The following is a 14,930-nucleotide window of genomic DNA, read 5'->3' as shown; positions in this document are numbered from 1 at the left end:
GAGGGAGGATCGTTTGACTCTGAGAGGTCAAGGCCACAATGAGCTATGACTGTGCCACTGCACTCCAGCTTGGGTGACAGTGAGACCGTGTCTCAAGAAATAATAAAATAAAATAATCAGGAAAAGAAACAAATCTAAAATAACTTGTATTATACTGAGCATTATTTTTACCTTAAATAGGTAATCAGGGTTCAGAATAAAATCAGCATGAAGAGCTTCCAATTTCCAAAATCAGTAGATTTTACTGAAGATTTGCAAATCTCCGACCATCACCCCACACCTTCCTCCCCCTCCTGCAGGTTCTCAAACGCGCAACTCACACGATAGGTACAACCGCCTTGAAAGACTGCGAAGCCTTTTCCCTCGTACAGCCCACGAATTTTCTCCCCTTCGTAGCTACAGAGAAATAAAGGGAATTCAAGGTAATGAACAATGTGAACACACCCAGGTGACAGTGGGTTAAAATATATAACTACGTAATGGGAAGAATGAAGTCGAAAAAAAAAAAAATATATATATATATATATATATATACACACACACACACACAGCTAGAAAGTGGAATAGCGGTGGCTCAAGCCTGTAATCCCAGCACTTTGGGAGGCCGAGACGGGCGGATCACGAGGTCAGGAGATCGAGACCATCCTGGCTAACACAGTGAAACCCTGTCTCTACTAAAAAAAAAAAAAAAAAAAAAAAAAAAAGAAAGTGGAATAGGTCACCAGGGGTTCGAAGGTGGGATGAGGAATGAAGGCGTTCGGGGTTTTTTGTTTTGTTTTGTTTTTTTGGGTTTTATTTTGAGTCGGAGTTTCACTCTGTCATTCAGGCTGGAGTACAGTGGTGTGATCTCAGCTCACTGCAACCTCCGCCTCCCGGGTTCAAGTGATTCTCCTGCCTCAGTCTCCTGAGTAGCTGGGATGACAGGTGCATGTCACCATGCCCAGCTAATTATTGTGTTTTCAGTAGAGAGGGGGTTTCACCATGTTGGCCAGGCTGGTCTCAAACTCCTGACCTCAAGTGATCCGCCCGCCTCAGCCTCCCAAAGTGCTTGGATTACAGGCTTGAACCACTGGACCTGGCCTGGAGTTACTATTTAATAGATGGTTGTACAACACTGTGAATGTACTTAATGCCATTGAATTGCACACTTAAAATAATTAAGATAGTACATTTTGTTATATATGTTTCACCACAATAAACTCTCTCTCTATATATATACACCATGGGGCTCTACGTTTGCCACTTGAGTGATGAGCTTACTAGAAGCCCAAATCTTAGCATCACACAACATGCCCTTGTAACCTACACATGTAACCCCCTAAATCTAAAATACAATAATTTTTTTTTTTTTGAGACGGAGTCTCGCTCTGTCGCCCAGGCTGGAGTGCAGTGGCCGGATCTCAGCTCACTGCAAGCTCCGCATCCTGGGTTTACACCATTCTCCTGCCTCCCAAGTAGCTGGGACTACAGGTGCCCGCCAACACACCCGGCTAGTTTTTTTGTATTTTTTAGTAGAGACGGGGTTTCACCGTGTTAGCCAGGATGGTCTCGATTTCTTGATCTCGTGATCCGCCCGTCTCGGCCTCCCAAAGTGCTGGGATTACAGGCTTGAGCCACCATGCCCAGCCCAATAATTTTTTTAAATACATAAAATTACCTTCAGGCCAGGCACAGATGATGTCTGTAATCCCAGCACTTTGGGAGGCTGAAGCAGGTGGCTTACCTGAGGTCAGGAGTTCGAGACCAGCCTGGCCAACATGGTAAAACCCCGTCTCTACTAAGAGTACAAAAATTAGCTGGGTGTGGTGGCGGGCTAATCTCAGCTACTCAGGAGGCTGAGGCAGGAGAATTGCTTGAACATGGGAGGCGGAGGTTGCAGTGAGCCAAGATCGCACCACTGCACGCCAGCCTGAACGACAGAGTGAAACTCCGTCTCAAAATAAAATAAAATACACCGCCTGACTGGCAGTGTGATACCTTATGGCACCCCCATTAAAATCACCTCTCCACGATGAGTTTGGTCAGAATGGACTCTTCGTATTGGGTGGCATCTTCATTCTGCTGAATGTTTCGGGGGTCTTTTTTGGGTTTCACTTCGTTAAGCTGCATTCCCAGCAACGGGACGCCAGCTGGAGACATCTCTTGCCTAGTGGTGTTGCCATCTTGTTTGGAAAAGTCTAGATTATCAGAGAGAGATGAGGGAGAGCGGGCCGACTTGTCCCCTCTTTTGTCTGCTTTTTTCTTTTCTTTCACCATTGCCTTGGGAAGATCCAATGGTTACTTGAATCAAATGATTCCTTTGGTTCAGAGCTGCTTGTTTCAAAGCACTGATGAGTTTTATCTGAAAAATAAAAATTACGTCTCCAAACACTTGGGGTTTTCATTTGTAGTTAAAATTTCAGTTTTACAACACAATGTCATTATCATTCTCCTGCCAAAGTCTGAAAAATTAGTTACCACGGCCAGGTATGGCGGCTCACACCTGCAATCTCAGCACTTTGGGGAGGCCGAGGCGGGAGGATCATGTGAGTCCAGGAGGTCGAGATCAGCCTAGGCAACGTAGTGAGACGCCCCCTCTCTAAAAAAAATACAAATAAATTAGCCAGGCGTGGTGGCACATGCCTGTAGTCCCAGCTACGAGAGAGGCTCAGGTGGGAGGACTGCTTGAGCCTGGGAGGTCGGGAGATCACACCACTGCACTCAAGTCTAACAGAGCAAGACTCTGTCTCAAAAATAATAATAATTACAAGTTTCAAGCACCATCAGTTTATAAATATATAACCTCAACACTGCATTGGTTGTTCCCAAAATTTTTTTATTTTTGAGACAGAGTCTCACTCTGTCACCCAGGTTGGAGTGCAGTGGCACAATCACGGCTCACTGCAGCCTCAACCTCCCAGGCTCAGGCTATCCTTCCACCTCAGTCTCCCAAGTAGCTGGGACCACAGGCATGCATCACCACACCTGGCTAATTTTTTTTATAGACAGGGTCTTGCTATGTTGCCCCGGCTGGTCTGGAACTCCTGAGCTCAAGCAATCCGCCTGTCTCAGCCTCCCAAAGTGCTGGGATTATAGGTGTGAGCCACTGCACCTGGCCCTAAAAATTATTTAAGTTGCAACCATTGTCTAGCATGGTTTCTTGAAAGGTATCCCTACACATGAAAAAGGCTACTTAACCTCTAGGAGGTGGGCAGATCATGAGGTCAGGAGATCAAGACCACCCTGGCTAACACGGTGAAACCCCGTCTCTACTAAAAATACAAAAAATTAGCCAGGCGTGGTGGCACATGCCTGTAATCCCAGCTACTTAGGAGGCTGAGGCAGGAGAATCACTTGAACCCAGGAGGCAGAGGTTACAGTGAGCTGGGATTGCACCACTGCACTCCAGCCTGGGCAACAGAGCGAGACTCTGTCTTAAAAAAAAAACCCTCTCCTTATAGGTCAGCATTGTAAAGTGTGCAAGAGCTGGATTCAGGGTCCTGCACTGTCCATTACCAGTTCTGTGGGTTTTGTGTTGTTGTTGTTGTTTTGAGACAGAGTCTCACTCTGTCATCCAGGCTGGAGTGCAGTGGCGTGATCTCAGCTCACTGCAACCTCTGCCTCCTGGGTTCACGCCATTCTCCTGCCTCAGCCTCCTGAGTAGCTGGGACTACAGACACTTGCCACCAAGGCTGACTGATTTCTTTCATATTTTTAGTAGAGACAGGGTTTCACCGTGTTAGCCAGGATGGTCTCGATCTCCTGACCTGGTGATCTGCCTGCCTCGGCCTCCCAAAGTGCTGGGATCATAGGCATGAGCCACTGGGCGTGGGTGCCTGGCCCAGTTCTGTGTTTTTGAGTTTTGTTGTTGTTGTTGTTGTTGTTGTTTTGAGATGGAGTCTAGCCCTGTCATCCAGGCTGGAGTGCAGTGGCAGGATCTCAGCTCACTGCAACCTCCGCCTCCCGGATTCAAGCGATTCTCCTGCTTCAGCCTCCTGAGTAGCTGGGATTACAGGCGCCTGCCACCACACTCAGCTAATTTTTGTATTTTTAGTAGAGATGGGGTTTCACTGCATTGGCCAGGCTGGTCTCGAACTCCCAACCTTGTGATCTGCCCACCTTGGCCTCCCAAAGTGCTGGGGTTACAAGCGTGAGCCACCACACCCCGCTGGTTTTCTTTCTTTCTTTCTTTTTTTTTTTTTTTGAGACGGGGGTCTTGCTATGTTTTTCCCAGGCTGGTTTTGAACTCCTGGCCTCAAGCAATCTTCCCACCTTCTCCTCCCAAAGTGCTAGGATTGCAGGCATGAGCCACTGAGCTCGGTCAAGTGCTGTGTTCTAAAGCAAGTTGCTTAATCTCCTCTGTCTCAGAAATAGAAATAACAGTACCTTGTATCATAAGAATTAAATCGATGACACACAGAAATATCCCTAAGTACAGGGTACAAAGTAAAGTCAATAAATTGAGTGATTATCTCGTCCCTTTCCTGTTTTCAAACTTGAAATCATTGGTTTCCTACTCCCTCTAGCACTGCCATCGATTGAGCGCCTCTCATGCGAGACAAGCAAGGAACCGTGTGCTGGAGTGGCGTTTCCAGCGCATCGTTGCTTGAGTTGTATTTCCAGCGCGTCGTTGCTCGAGCTCCGTTTCCAGCTCATATCTTTGCTTGTCTGGCATATGAGCTGCGGTGCAGGGTTTCAAAGCCATAGTTCACGACTTTCCTAATCTGGCCCCACCGAAAGCACCCTGGTCCATCAAGCAGGATGCATAGGTGAGCCATGTGGTGAAGGCCAGGTCTGGTCCCTTTTCATAGGCCTGACGGCTGCAGTGAGCCCTTCTTGCCCTCTTCTTCCTGGATGCCATCCTCTGGCCACCCCAGCCTCCAGCTGAACCCACCTCCAGCCTTCTCTCTTCCTCCATTGTTTATTTATTGAGACAGGGTCTCGCTCTGTCCCCCGGCTGGAGTGCAGTGGTGCGATCTCGGCTCACTGCCACCTCCGCCTCCCGGGTTCAAGTTATTCTTCTGCGTTAGCCTCCCAAGTAACTGGGATTATAGGCGCCCGCCACCACTCCTGGCTAATTTTTGTATTTTCAGTAGAGACGGGGTTTCACCATGTTGGTCAGGCTAATCTCGAACTCCTAACCTCAGGTGATCCTCCCATCTCGGCCTCCCAAAAGTGCTGGGATTACAGGCCTGAGCCACCGCGCCCGGCCAAGCTTTCTCTCTTCCTTCAAACACTACCTTGCTCCTTCACACGCCCGACCACTGTCTCAGCGAAGCCGCCCCTGGGTCACCTAGCCCAAGCTGCTCTCACCTCTAAATTTAAAGGGGCCTTTACTACGAGGTTTACGGTCCTCTGTCAGTGACATACAAATAAGTGAACTACAAATCAAGCCAATTTCGTTTCTCAGTGCGTGTTTCCTAATGTTTCCTCTGTTCTCCCGGGCTTAAGGAGAGGCCATCTCTCTCCCGTGTCTACGGTGAGGCGGGAAGAACGGGCTCCCTGCACTGGTCGGCCCGGCCTAGGCCCTCCTCGCCCATCACGCACGTGCTCTGCTCCTGGGAGGCCGCGTCAGTCCGGCCGGCCGGGAAGGAGCAGGACCCGGTCGCCACCGCTGTCCCGGCTACGCATGACCGCGGCCTGGGGCGCTCACCTCGCTCCAGGAGCCCAGAGACCTCGCCGGGCTCGGGCGAGGTGTTGCAGGGCTCTCCGCGTCCCAGATCCCGCTCTGGTCTCCAGGCAACCGCGGACGCCTCCTGGCCCGCCCTGTGCTCTTAAAGGGGCCGCGCGCCAGCGCCAAGCAGGTGTCCCGCCCTTGCTGGTCCTGAAGGCCAGGGGGAAAGGCTGGGCGCTGGAGGCAGCAGGCCAAGGGTTTCCCAGCTCTGCTAACTGCTTCATCATAAAATAGGAATAACGCAGGCATTAGTTTTTCCATTGCTGCTGTAAACAAATTACCATAAATTTAGTGGCTTGAAGCAACACAAATTTATTATCCTACAGTCTGTAAATTAGGCCCACAGTGCTGGTTCCTTCCAGAGGCTGCGGTGAAGCATCCGTTTCCTTGCCTTTTCCAGCTTTTCCAGAAGCGGTCCCCAACCTTTTTGGCACCAGAGACCGGTTTCACAGAAGACAATTTCTCCACGGATGGGGGTAGGGAATGGTTTCAGGATGATTCAAGCGCATTGCATTTACTGTGCATTTTATTTCTATTATTATTACATTGTAATATATAAGTAAATAATTCTACAACTCACCATCATAGACTCAGTGGGAGCCTGAGCTTGTTTTCCTGCAACTAGACGGTCCCATCTGGGGGTGACAGGAGACAGTGACAGATCATCAGGCATCAGATTCTCTTAAGGAGTGTGCAACCTACATCCCTCGCGTGTGCAGTTCACAATAGGGTTTGTGCTCCTATGAGAATCTAATGCCCACCGCTGATACGACAGGAGGTGGCGCTCAGGTGATAACACCAGCCATGGGGACTGGATCTAAATACAGATGAAGTTTCGCTGGCTTGCCTAACCTGCTGTGCACCCTGGTTCCTAACAGGCCATGGACCACTACTGGTGTGTGGCTGGAGTGCTGGAATCCCTGTTCCAGAGGCTGCTTGCAATCCTTGACTAGTGGTACCTCCTTCCATCTCCAAAACCAGCAAGGCAGCTTCTCTCTGGCCAGCAGGGAAAGGTCTCCACCTTCGAAGGACTCACCCAATGGACTGGGCCCACCCAGACAATCCAGGATAATCTCTCTACTGCAAGATCCTTGACTCGGCCAGGCAGTATGGCTCACACCTGTCATCTCAGCACGTTGGGAGGCCGGGGCAGGTGGATCACCTGAGGTCAGGAGTTCGAGACCAGCCTGGCCAGCATGCAACATAGTGAAACCCTGTCTCTACTAAAAATACAAAAATTAGTCGGCTGTGGTTGTGGGCACCTGTAATCCCAGCTACTCTGGAGGCTGAGGTGGGAGAATCACTTGAACCTGGGAGGCAGAGGCTGCAGTGAGCTGAGATCAGGCTATTGTACTCCAGCCTGGGCAACAGGAGTGAAACTTCAAAAAAAAAAAAAAAAAAAATTCTTCACTCAATCACACCTGCCGAGTCCCTTCTGCCATGTGAGGCAGCCTGGTCACAGGTTCTGGGGATTAGGACACAGCTGTCTTGGGGGCTATTATCCTGCCACAGCTGCCAGTCTGCAGAGTTCGTAAGTGGGATCCTGCAGACGCCAGCACAGTGCCAGACACGATGGCACAGTTACTACTGTACTGCCTCCTCCATCCAGGAGCCCTCTCTTCCTTGAAGCCCAATCTGGGGAAGGGGTGGGGCAGCAGGGGAGTCACATCCGTCCTCATTGGGCCCCCAAGAGGACATCTTTACTTCCATTTTCAGCCCAAACAGGACAAGGTTCCATGAAAACGACTTGAAAAGACAGACAGGGATTCTTATATTCCCAGAACCACTCAAGGCCAGTAACTGGAATGTTCTACAGTTCACACCCTGAGGAACCAAATCACAGCATCAAATTATGGGAAAATCAAACTCTTTTTGCTCCCCTGCGAGGACAGCACTTTGCTACCTTGGCCGCACAGAGGAATGTTTAAAAATAGTGACCCCTGTCCCATCCAGTCATTTTCTTCCAGCCGGGCAGAGAATCCCCCTTGTTTAAAAATTTAATGTGAATCAGGACTGAGAATCACTAACCCAAAAGGACCCTAATTTTAAATTTATGAAATTAAAGAAGAATTTAATTATTAAGGGTTGAAAGTTATAGATTAAACTATGTCCAGCCAGAGCAGAGGGCTGAGTGACTTCCAGAGCGGTTTGTTTTGTTTTGAGACGGAGTCTTGTTCCATCCCCCAGGGTAGAGTACAATGGCGCGATCTCGGCTCACTACAACCTCCGTCTCCATGGTTCAAGAGATTCTCCTGCCTCAGCCTCCCAAGTAGCTGGGATTACACGCCTGGCTAATTTTGCATTTTTAGTAGAGGTGGGGTTTCTCCATGTCAGGCTGGTCTCGCACTCCCGACCTCAGGTGATCCGCCTGCCTCAGCCTCCCAAAGTGCCGGGATCACAGGCATGAGCCACCACGGCCAGCCCAAGTGTTCTTATTTTTATAAAATATGTTCCTGCCTGGACACACAGACACACACACACACACGAGCGCATGCAAACAGAGAAAAAAAAATTTTTGCAAGTAGCGCTCCATCTGGTCTGAAAAGGTTCTCAAGATCACTTTTAAATGGGTCTGATGTGTATTTTTTTTTTTAAGTAGCAGGTTCATTTGAAAACAAAAAAGGTTAGTGAAGACCCTGTCTCTCAAAACATAAAAATCTGCAATAAAACCGATGATTCCACACAGTGACTACTGTCAGTTCTGCGAAATGACACCCAGGTTGGCTATGTGTCTCATGGTTGGCCTTCCATGGGGACAGTTCCAGGGGTGGTCCATCTCCCCCATATGGGTGATCAGTTTCTTCATCTCGGTTGTGTTAAGAGCAGTTCCAATCATCACCTGAGGACCAGACACAATGGTTCAACGTTTTAATAGGTTTTTTTGACATCAGAATGGCAGCTCTTCAGAAGCACTGTTGTCTAAAATGAGACTGGACAAGATTACAGCTCAAAAAAACCACCTTCCCTGAAAAACCTTCCCCCAGAGAAGCCTAGGTTCTAGATCTCAGCCCTCCACCTTTCTGTGACATCAGGTCCCTTGTGGCTGCTTCGAGGTGGCACCGCCTCCACTCGACACGACCACACCTGTCCCGAACGCAGCCACTCTCAGCGGCCACCCTGCCCTCTTGCCCTGGCAGGTGCAGCAGCCTCCCAGCTGGGCTCCCCGCCCCACTGCGAGCCCTCCGAGCTGCTCTCCACCCAGCAGCCAGTGATTACATCTAAAGCGCTGTCAGGTCATGTCGTTCCGCTCCACAGCTTTCCCCTCACCTGAATAAAAGCCCCCGTCTGTCCCTGACTTGGCCCTCACTGGGCTGTGCCTGCACCCCCACCTCCAAGCACGAATGCCTCCCTTCCTCACCCCAGCTGCACTGCTACTCCCTTCCTCTTGCACATCAAGCAAACACCTGCCTCAGGGCTGCGGCACTGCCGGGACCCTCTCCCCCAGTGGGTGCAGGCGTCACTCCCCCTCTGTTGAGCTCCACCCTGCTGCCCTGGCAGGGTACTCCAGCCCTGGCCCTGCTGCCTCCCTGCCATGGGTCCTCTGACAGGAAGGAGAGGAGACAAGCCTGAAGTGCTCTGTCGCCTCCCTTCTTCCTGCAGCACCCTGAGGGCTTGCCATGTGCCAAGCACAGTCGGAAAGCGGCGACAGCAGTGACGGCAGGGTTCCACCAGGTCAGAGGAGGACAGATAATCAACAAGTCAACAGAGAACCAAGACAGATGGCGCCCAGGAGAGGGGGCCTGCTCAGGTGTGGGGAGGGGGTGAAGGGTGAAGGTGGCAAACCCAGGTAGAGAGGAGCGTAGGGTGTAAAGCGGGGAGGAGACTGGGCGAGTGTGGAACTGGAAGGCGGCTACATGGCTGGAAGCGTGGTCGGGAGGAGATGGGGCTGGAAGGGTGGGCAGGGCTCAGAGCAGGGGCCTCGTGGGCAGGCAGTGACAACACTGGAGACGGAGGAGTAGGCCAGGGTGGGAGGGAAGGAGCAGCCTGTGGTTCCCCAGGCCCCTGAGTCACACTAAAGACTCAGGACGTCAAAACTGACCAGCTGTGAGCTCAGCTCCACACTCTCACTCACAGACACCAAGAATGGAAGGTCCATATTAGGTCTTGTTTTTTTTTTTGCGAGGCAGGGGGTGGTGAGGAGACTGTCTCCCAGGCTGGAGTGCACCAGTGCGATCTCAGCTCACTGCACCTCCGCCTCCCAGATTCAAGCAATTCTCCCGCTTCAGCCTCCCGAGTAGCTGGGATTACAGGCGCCTGCCACCACGCCCAGCTAATTTTTGTACTTTTAGTTGGGGTGGGGTTTCACCATGTTGGCCAGGCTGGTTTCAAATTCCTGACCCCAGGTAATCAACCCACTTCCGCCTTCCAAAATGCTGGGATTACAGGTGTGAGTCACCACGCCCAGCCCATATTAGGTCTTTATCAAAGCAACACTGTGGCTAGAACTCAGACTCTGGGCCCTCTTCTAATTAAACTCTGCCTTTGAGTCATTTCATCTAATCTCATGGCTGTAAGTTGCACCTAATGCTCCCACAGCAGGCTCCCTCCCACCCACTCCCCACGTGGCCCCCAGCTGCTGCTCTCCCCAGCTGTGGCAGTCAAGGCACCCCCTTCGTCTGTTCTCTCTCCAGCAGCTGCAATCATGGGACTCCTAGTCCATTCTCTCCAGTGGCTCCCGCCACACACAGCACAGACCCCAGGGTCTAGGCATGACCAGCAATACTCTACGTAGCTGTCCTCTGGTCGCCGCTCTGCTCACTTCCTTCCCCTCTCCAGGGACACAATCGGCCTCTGGCTTCAGTCTTCCTACTTCCTCCACTTGGAAAGTTCTTACCCAAGAGGGCTCCAGCCTACTTTTTTTTTTTTGAGACAAGGTCTTACTCTGTCACCCAGGCGGGAGTACAGTTGCGTGATCTTGGCTCACTGCAACCTCGACCTCCCCGGCTCAAGTGATCCTCCCACCTCAGCCTCCTGAGTAGCTGCTGACTGCAGGCACCCGCCACCACGCCTGGCTAATCTTTTAATTTCCCCACCTTTTAGATGGCAGCTGAGATGCCACCTGCCCAGATGCTGTTCCCTGACCACCATCTCACCTGGTCACCATGTTTTTCTGTAGTCATTTCCTGTCCCAAAATGCTGTTTTAGGCTGGGCGTGGTGGCTCACGCCTGTAATCCCAGCACTTTGGGAGGCCCAGGCGGGCAGATCATGAGGTCAGGAGATTGAGACCAGCCTGACCAACATGGTGAAACCCAGTCTCTATTAAAAATATAAAAATTAGCCAGGTGTGACGGCACGCGCCTGTAGTCCCAGCTACTCTGGAGGCTGAGGCAGGCGAATCGCTTGAACCCGGGAGGTGGAGGTTGCAGTGAGCTGAGATCACACCACCGCACTCCAGCCTGGTAGCAGAGCAAGACTCTGTCTCAAAAACAAACAAACAAACAAACAAAAGCGCTGTTTGAATCTGTTGGCTGTGCTCACTGGCATCTAATGGGTGTCGTTTATTTGTGGTGATGTCTGTTTCTCCCCACTGTCCGCTCCACAGGGGAAGGGGCCGCAGCCGCCTTGTTACCCCTATGTCCCCAGCACCTGGAGCAGGGCGGGCCCACAGCAGGGGCTCAAGGAGCATCTGCTGAATAAATCAACGAATGGCATCCTGGCCTTTCCCAATGGCCAGCTGATACAGAGTCACTTTTCTTGGATATCAGGCTACTCCCCACTGCAGGCGTAGCCCCTGCTACCACCTTCCAACACCAACCAGAGCAGCGGCAGTGGTGCCACGTGCAACGACAACCACAGCACCCCGTGAAGCACCCGCTGCCTCGATGACTCTGCAGAACCTTGTCTAACTCCTCCGAGTCCTGGCAGCAGCAAATCTTTATCTACCAGTGTTGTTAGCACCCATAAGGTCCATAGACGAACAAGGTGCCTCAACCACTAACTGCGTTGGAGTCAACGAAAGCTCTGAGATAGAATACTGGCCGGGCACGGTGGCTCATGCCTGTAATTCCAGCACTTCGGGAGGCTGAGGCAAGGGGCAAAAGGAGACCATGTTTCTACAGAAAATTTAAACATTAGCTGGGCGTGGTGGTACATGCCTGTAGTCACAGCTACTCGGAAGACAGAGGCAGGAGGATTGCTTCAGCCGGGGAGGTCAAGGCTACAGTGAGGTGTGATTGTGGCACTACACTCCAGCCTGGGCGACAGAGGGAGATCCCGTCTTAAAAAAAAAAAAGAATACTGTTTTTTTTTTTTTTTCTTTGAGATGGAGTCTCACTCTGTCGCCCAGGTTGGAGTGCAGTGGTGTGAACTCGGCTCACTGAAGCTCCGCCTCCCGGGTTCTCACCATTCTCCTGCCTCAGCCTCCCGAGTAGCTGGGACTACAGGTGGCCGCCACCACGCCCGGCTAATTTTTTCGTATTTTTTGGTAGAGACGGGGTTTCACCGTGTTAGCCAGGATGGTCTCGATCTCCTAAACTCGTGATCCTCCCGCCTCGGCCTCCCAAAGTGCTGGGATTAGAGGCTTGAGCCACTGCGCCCGGCCAGGAATACTGTTTAACTGAGGTAACAAAAGAGCAATAACTATGAGTTCAAGGTCCCAGAGAATGCAGACTACATAGATGCTCAGCTATGATGTTCCACATAGCTCTGTGTAAAATGACCCCTGGCAATCACAAGGGCGTTTAACAGCCTTGACCAACTCAGGAGCTGGGCTGAGACCTTCCTCAGACTGAAGCTTGAGCAGCTGAGCTGACAGCCGGGCTTTCCTTACTCACCGACTTCCGACAGGCTCTGGAGGCAAACATCTGCTTGACTCGGGACGGCCGGCACATGACCCCAGGGCTGTCGCTTAGCAAAAAGATCAGTTCATCGATGTCCTGGGGTCCGAAGGTCCAGTTTTTACTAGTTGGCAAGGAAATCAATTTAGCCCTTTCAGTCACTGGAGCTAAAAGAATACAATTTTGAGAAAAATCCATGACTTGAGAAACACGTTTCACTTGAAAGCTACTTAGAATGAACATCTGAGGCTGGGCGCAGTGGCTCACGCCTGTAATCCCAGCACTTTGGGAGGCCGAGGCGGGCGAATCATGATGTCAGGAGATGCAGACCATCCTGGCTAACATGGTGAAACCCCGTCTCTACTAAAAAATAGAAAAAATTAGCCAGGCCTGTAGTCCCAGCTACTCAGGAGGTTGAGGCAGGAGAATGGTGTGAACCCGGGAGGTGGAGCTTGCAGTGAGCCGAGATTGAGATTCCATCTCAAAAAAAAAAAAAAAAAAAAAAAAAAAGAATGAACATCTGAAAGAGAGAGGACAGTCACAAAATGCTTTTGGGGGGAGGCTTTTTCATCTTTTATAAAATTAAAAAACTGGTCTGTATGACCTGAAAGATTATTCCCAGCTCTAAAAAGACAAGAATCTATAGTTCTAATTTTTTTTTTTTTTGAGACAGAGTTTCACTCTTGTCACCCAGGCTGGAGTGCGGTGACATGATCTCGGCTCACTGCAACCCTGGTCTCCTGGGTTCAAGCAATTCTCCCACCTCAGCCTCCTGAGTAGCTGGGATGACAGGCGCCCGCCACCACACCAGGCTAATTTTTCTATTTTCAGTAGAGATGGGGTTTCACCACGCTGGCCAGGCTGGTCTCGAACTCCTGACCTCAGGCGATCTGCCCGCCTTGGCCTCCCAGAGTGCTGGGATTACAGGCTTGAGTCACCACACCCAGCCGCTATGGTTCTAATTAATGACTTACCATTTTCATCAATAACAAAATCAAAGCCATTCTTTCTAAATATTTCCAGATTTTCTATCAGAACAGCTTCGTTAACAGCAGTTAAGTTGAGAGTCTGAGGTCTGAAAAACACAAAAATGATGCAAACTGTATCCTGAAGCCAAACATTTTGCTTTACAGCAGAAATGAAATGAAAACAACAATACTGTATTTTGAATTCATGTCAAAATAGCAACATGAATAACAACACTATTCAGCTAAGTGTCATAAAACTTCCTGAGAAGTTCCTTTTAATTCTCTCTTTCTTAAAGTTCTTTTTAGAAGATAAAGTAGCTACAGGCCAGGTGCAGTGGCTCACGCCTGTAATCTCACCACTTTAGGAGGCCAAGGCAGGCAGATCTCTTGAGGCCAGGAGTTTGAGACCACCCTGGTCAACATGGTGAAACCTTCTCTCTACTAAAAATATAAAAATTAGGCCAGGCATGGTGGCGCGTGCCTGTTGTCCCAGCTACTTGGGAGGCTTAGGCAGGAGATTCGTTGGAACCCAGGAGGCAGAGGTTGCAGTGAGCCAAGATCACGCCACTGCACTCCAGCCTCGGAGACACAAGACTATCTCCAAAAAATAAAAAAATAAAAAAAACACCCACAAAAACAAAAATGAGCTGGAAGTGGTGGCTCATGCCTGTAATCCCAGCTACTTGGGAGGCTGAGGCACTAGAATTGCTTGAACCCAGGAGGCGGAGGTTGCAGTGAGCTGAGATCGCACCACTGCACTCCAGCCTGGGCAACAGGGCAAGACTCTGTCTCGAAAAAAAAAAAAAGAAAAGTTAAAGTAGCTACAAAAGTAGTTTGCCTTTTCCTCAGTCTGCCACCCCAATGACTCCAACTTTTTCTGAATCCTTTCCTTAAGGATAACAATATCACAAAAATGCTATTTTTCCTCCTTCTAATAGAGAATTTGAAACACTGGGTTAGGTCATTGCCAGCATTTGTAAACAGAATGAACAGACAGAATTTATTTTGCTATCCTGTTCCATCCTCTGCCTGTATTATATCTCCATCCTTCTCCTGGATTTAGTGTGTGCTTTTTTTTTTTTTTTTTTAACTTTTTGTTATTTTTTCAAAGATAGAGACAGGATCTCACTATGTTGCCTAGGCTGGTCTCAAACTCCTGGGCTCAAGCGATCCTCTCACCTCGGCCTCTGAAAGTGCTGGGATTACAAGTGTGAGCCACTGCATCCAGTTCTGAGTGCTGGATAAGACAAACACTGCTAAAGGCAGGAGACAGCCAGTGAGCAAACACAGGCGTGGTCCTGGAGCTAACAGATTACTGGGGAAGAAAGACGTTGAGCAGATACTCATGCAAGTCGATTATGATGACAAACGACAGAAAGGTCAGGAAGAAAAAGCACCCAGTGTCATAAGTGAGACTTCACCCGGGGTCAGGAAGTGACCTTTGAGCTGAGTCTGGGGATAAGAGAGAGTTAATCAGGTAATGGGGGAGAAGTGGGTGCAGGGGGCAGGACAAGTACTCTAGGCAGAGAAAA

General features: G+C 50.1%; 2 protein-coding genes across 11 annotated transcripts in view; both read right to left on the bottom strand.

The window, feature by feature from the left end:
• LOC100424218 (radial spoke head 10 homolog B) overlaps nucleotides 1-2,313 on the bottom strand; it is a 42,225-nt gene extending 39,912 nt beyond the window's left edge. Inside the window, exons 1-2 of the mRNA XM_028845128.2 lie at nucleotides 2,003-2,313; nucleotides 321-396 (exon numbers count right to left, since the gene is read on the bottom strand). Of these exons, the coding sequence (XP_028700961.2) occupies nucleotides 321-396; nucleotides 2,003-2,256 (330 nt within the window). The 5' untranslated portion in view covers nucleotides 2,257-2,313. The remainder of the gene's footprint in view (nucleotides 1-320; nucleotides 397-2,002) is intronic.
• Nucleotides 2,314-8,213: 5,900 nt separating this feature from the next.
• Nucleotides 8,214-14,930, bottom strand: part of PMS2 (PMS1 homolog 2, mismatch repair system component) — a 37,652-nt gene continuing 30,935 nt past the window's right edge. For 9 of the 10 annotated variants that reach the window (XM_077996161.1, XM_028845124.2, XM_077996164.1 and 6 more), the window contains 3 exons: nucleotides 13,405-13,505; nucleotides 12,428-12,597; nucleotides 8,214-8,492 (listed from right to left, as the gene is read on the bottom strand). In XM_077996161.1, the coding sequence (XP_077852287.1) occupies nucleotides 8,349-8,492; nucleotides 12,428-12,597; nucleotides 13,405-13,505 (415 nt within the window). In that variant the 3' untranslated portion in view covers nucleotides 8,214-8,348. The remainder of the gene's footprint in view (nucleotides 8,493-12,427; nucleotides 12,598-13,404; nucleotides 13,506-14,930) is intronic. The other variant, XR_013415022.1, reaches the window with a different exon arrangement.

This window comes from Macaca mulatta, chromosome 3 (genome assembly GCF_049350105.2).
Source record: "Macaca mulatta isolate MMU2019108-1 chromosome 3, T2T-MMU8v2.0, whole genome shotgun sequence".
NCBI lineage: Eukaryota > Metazoa > Chordata > Mammalia > Primates > Cercopithecidae > Macaca > Macaca mulatta.
This window is presented reverse-complemented; position numbering and strand designations above follow the sequence as displayed.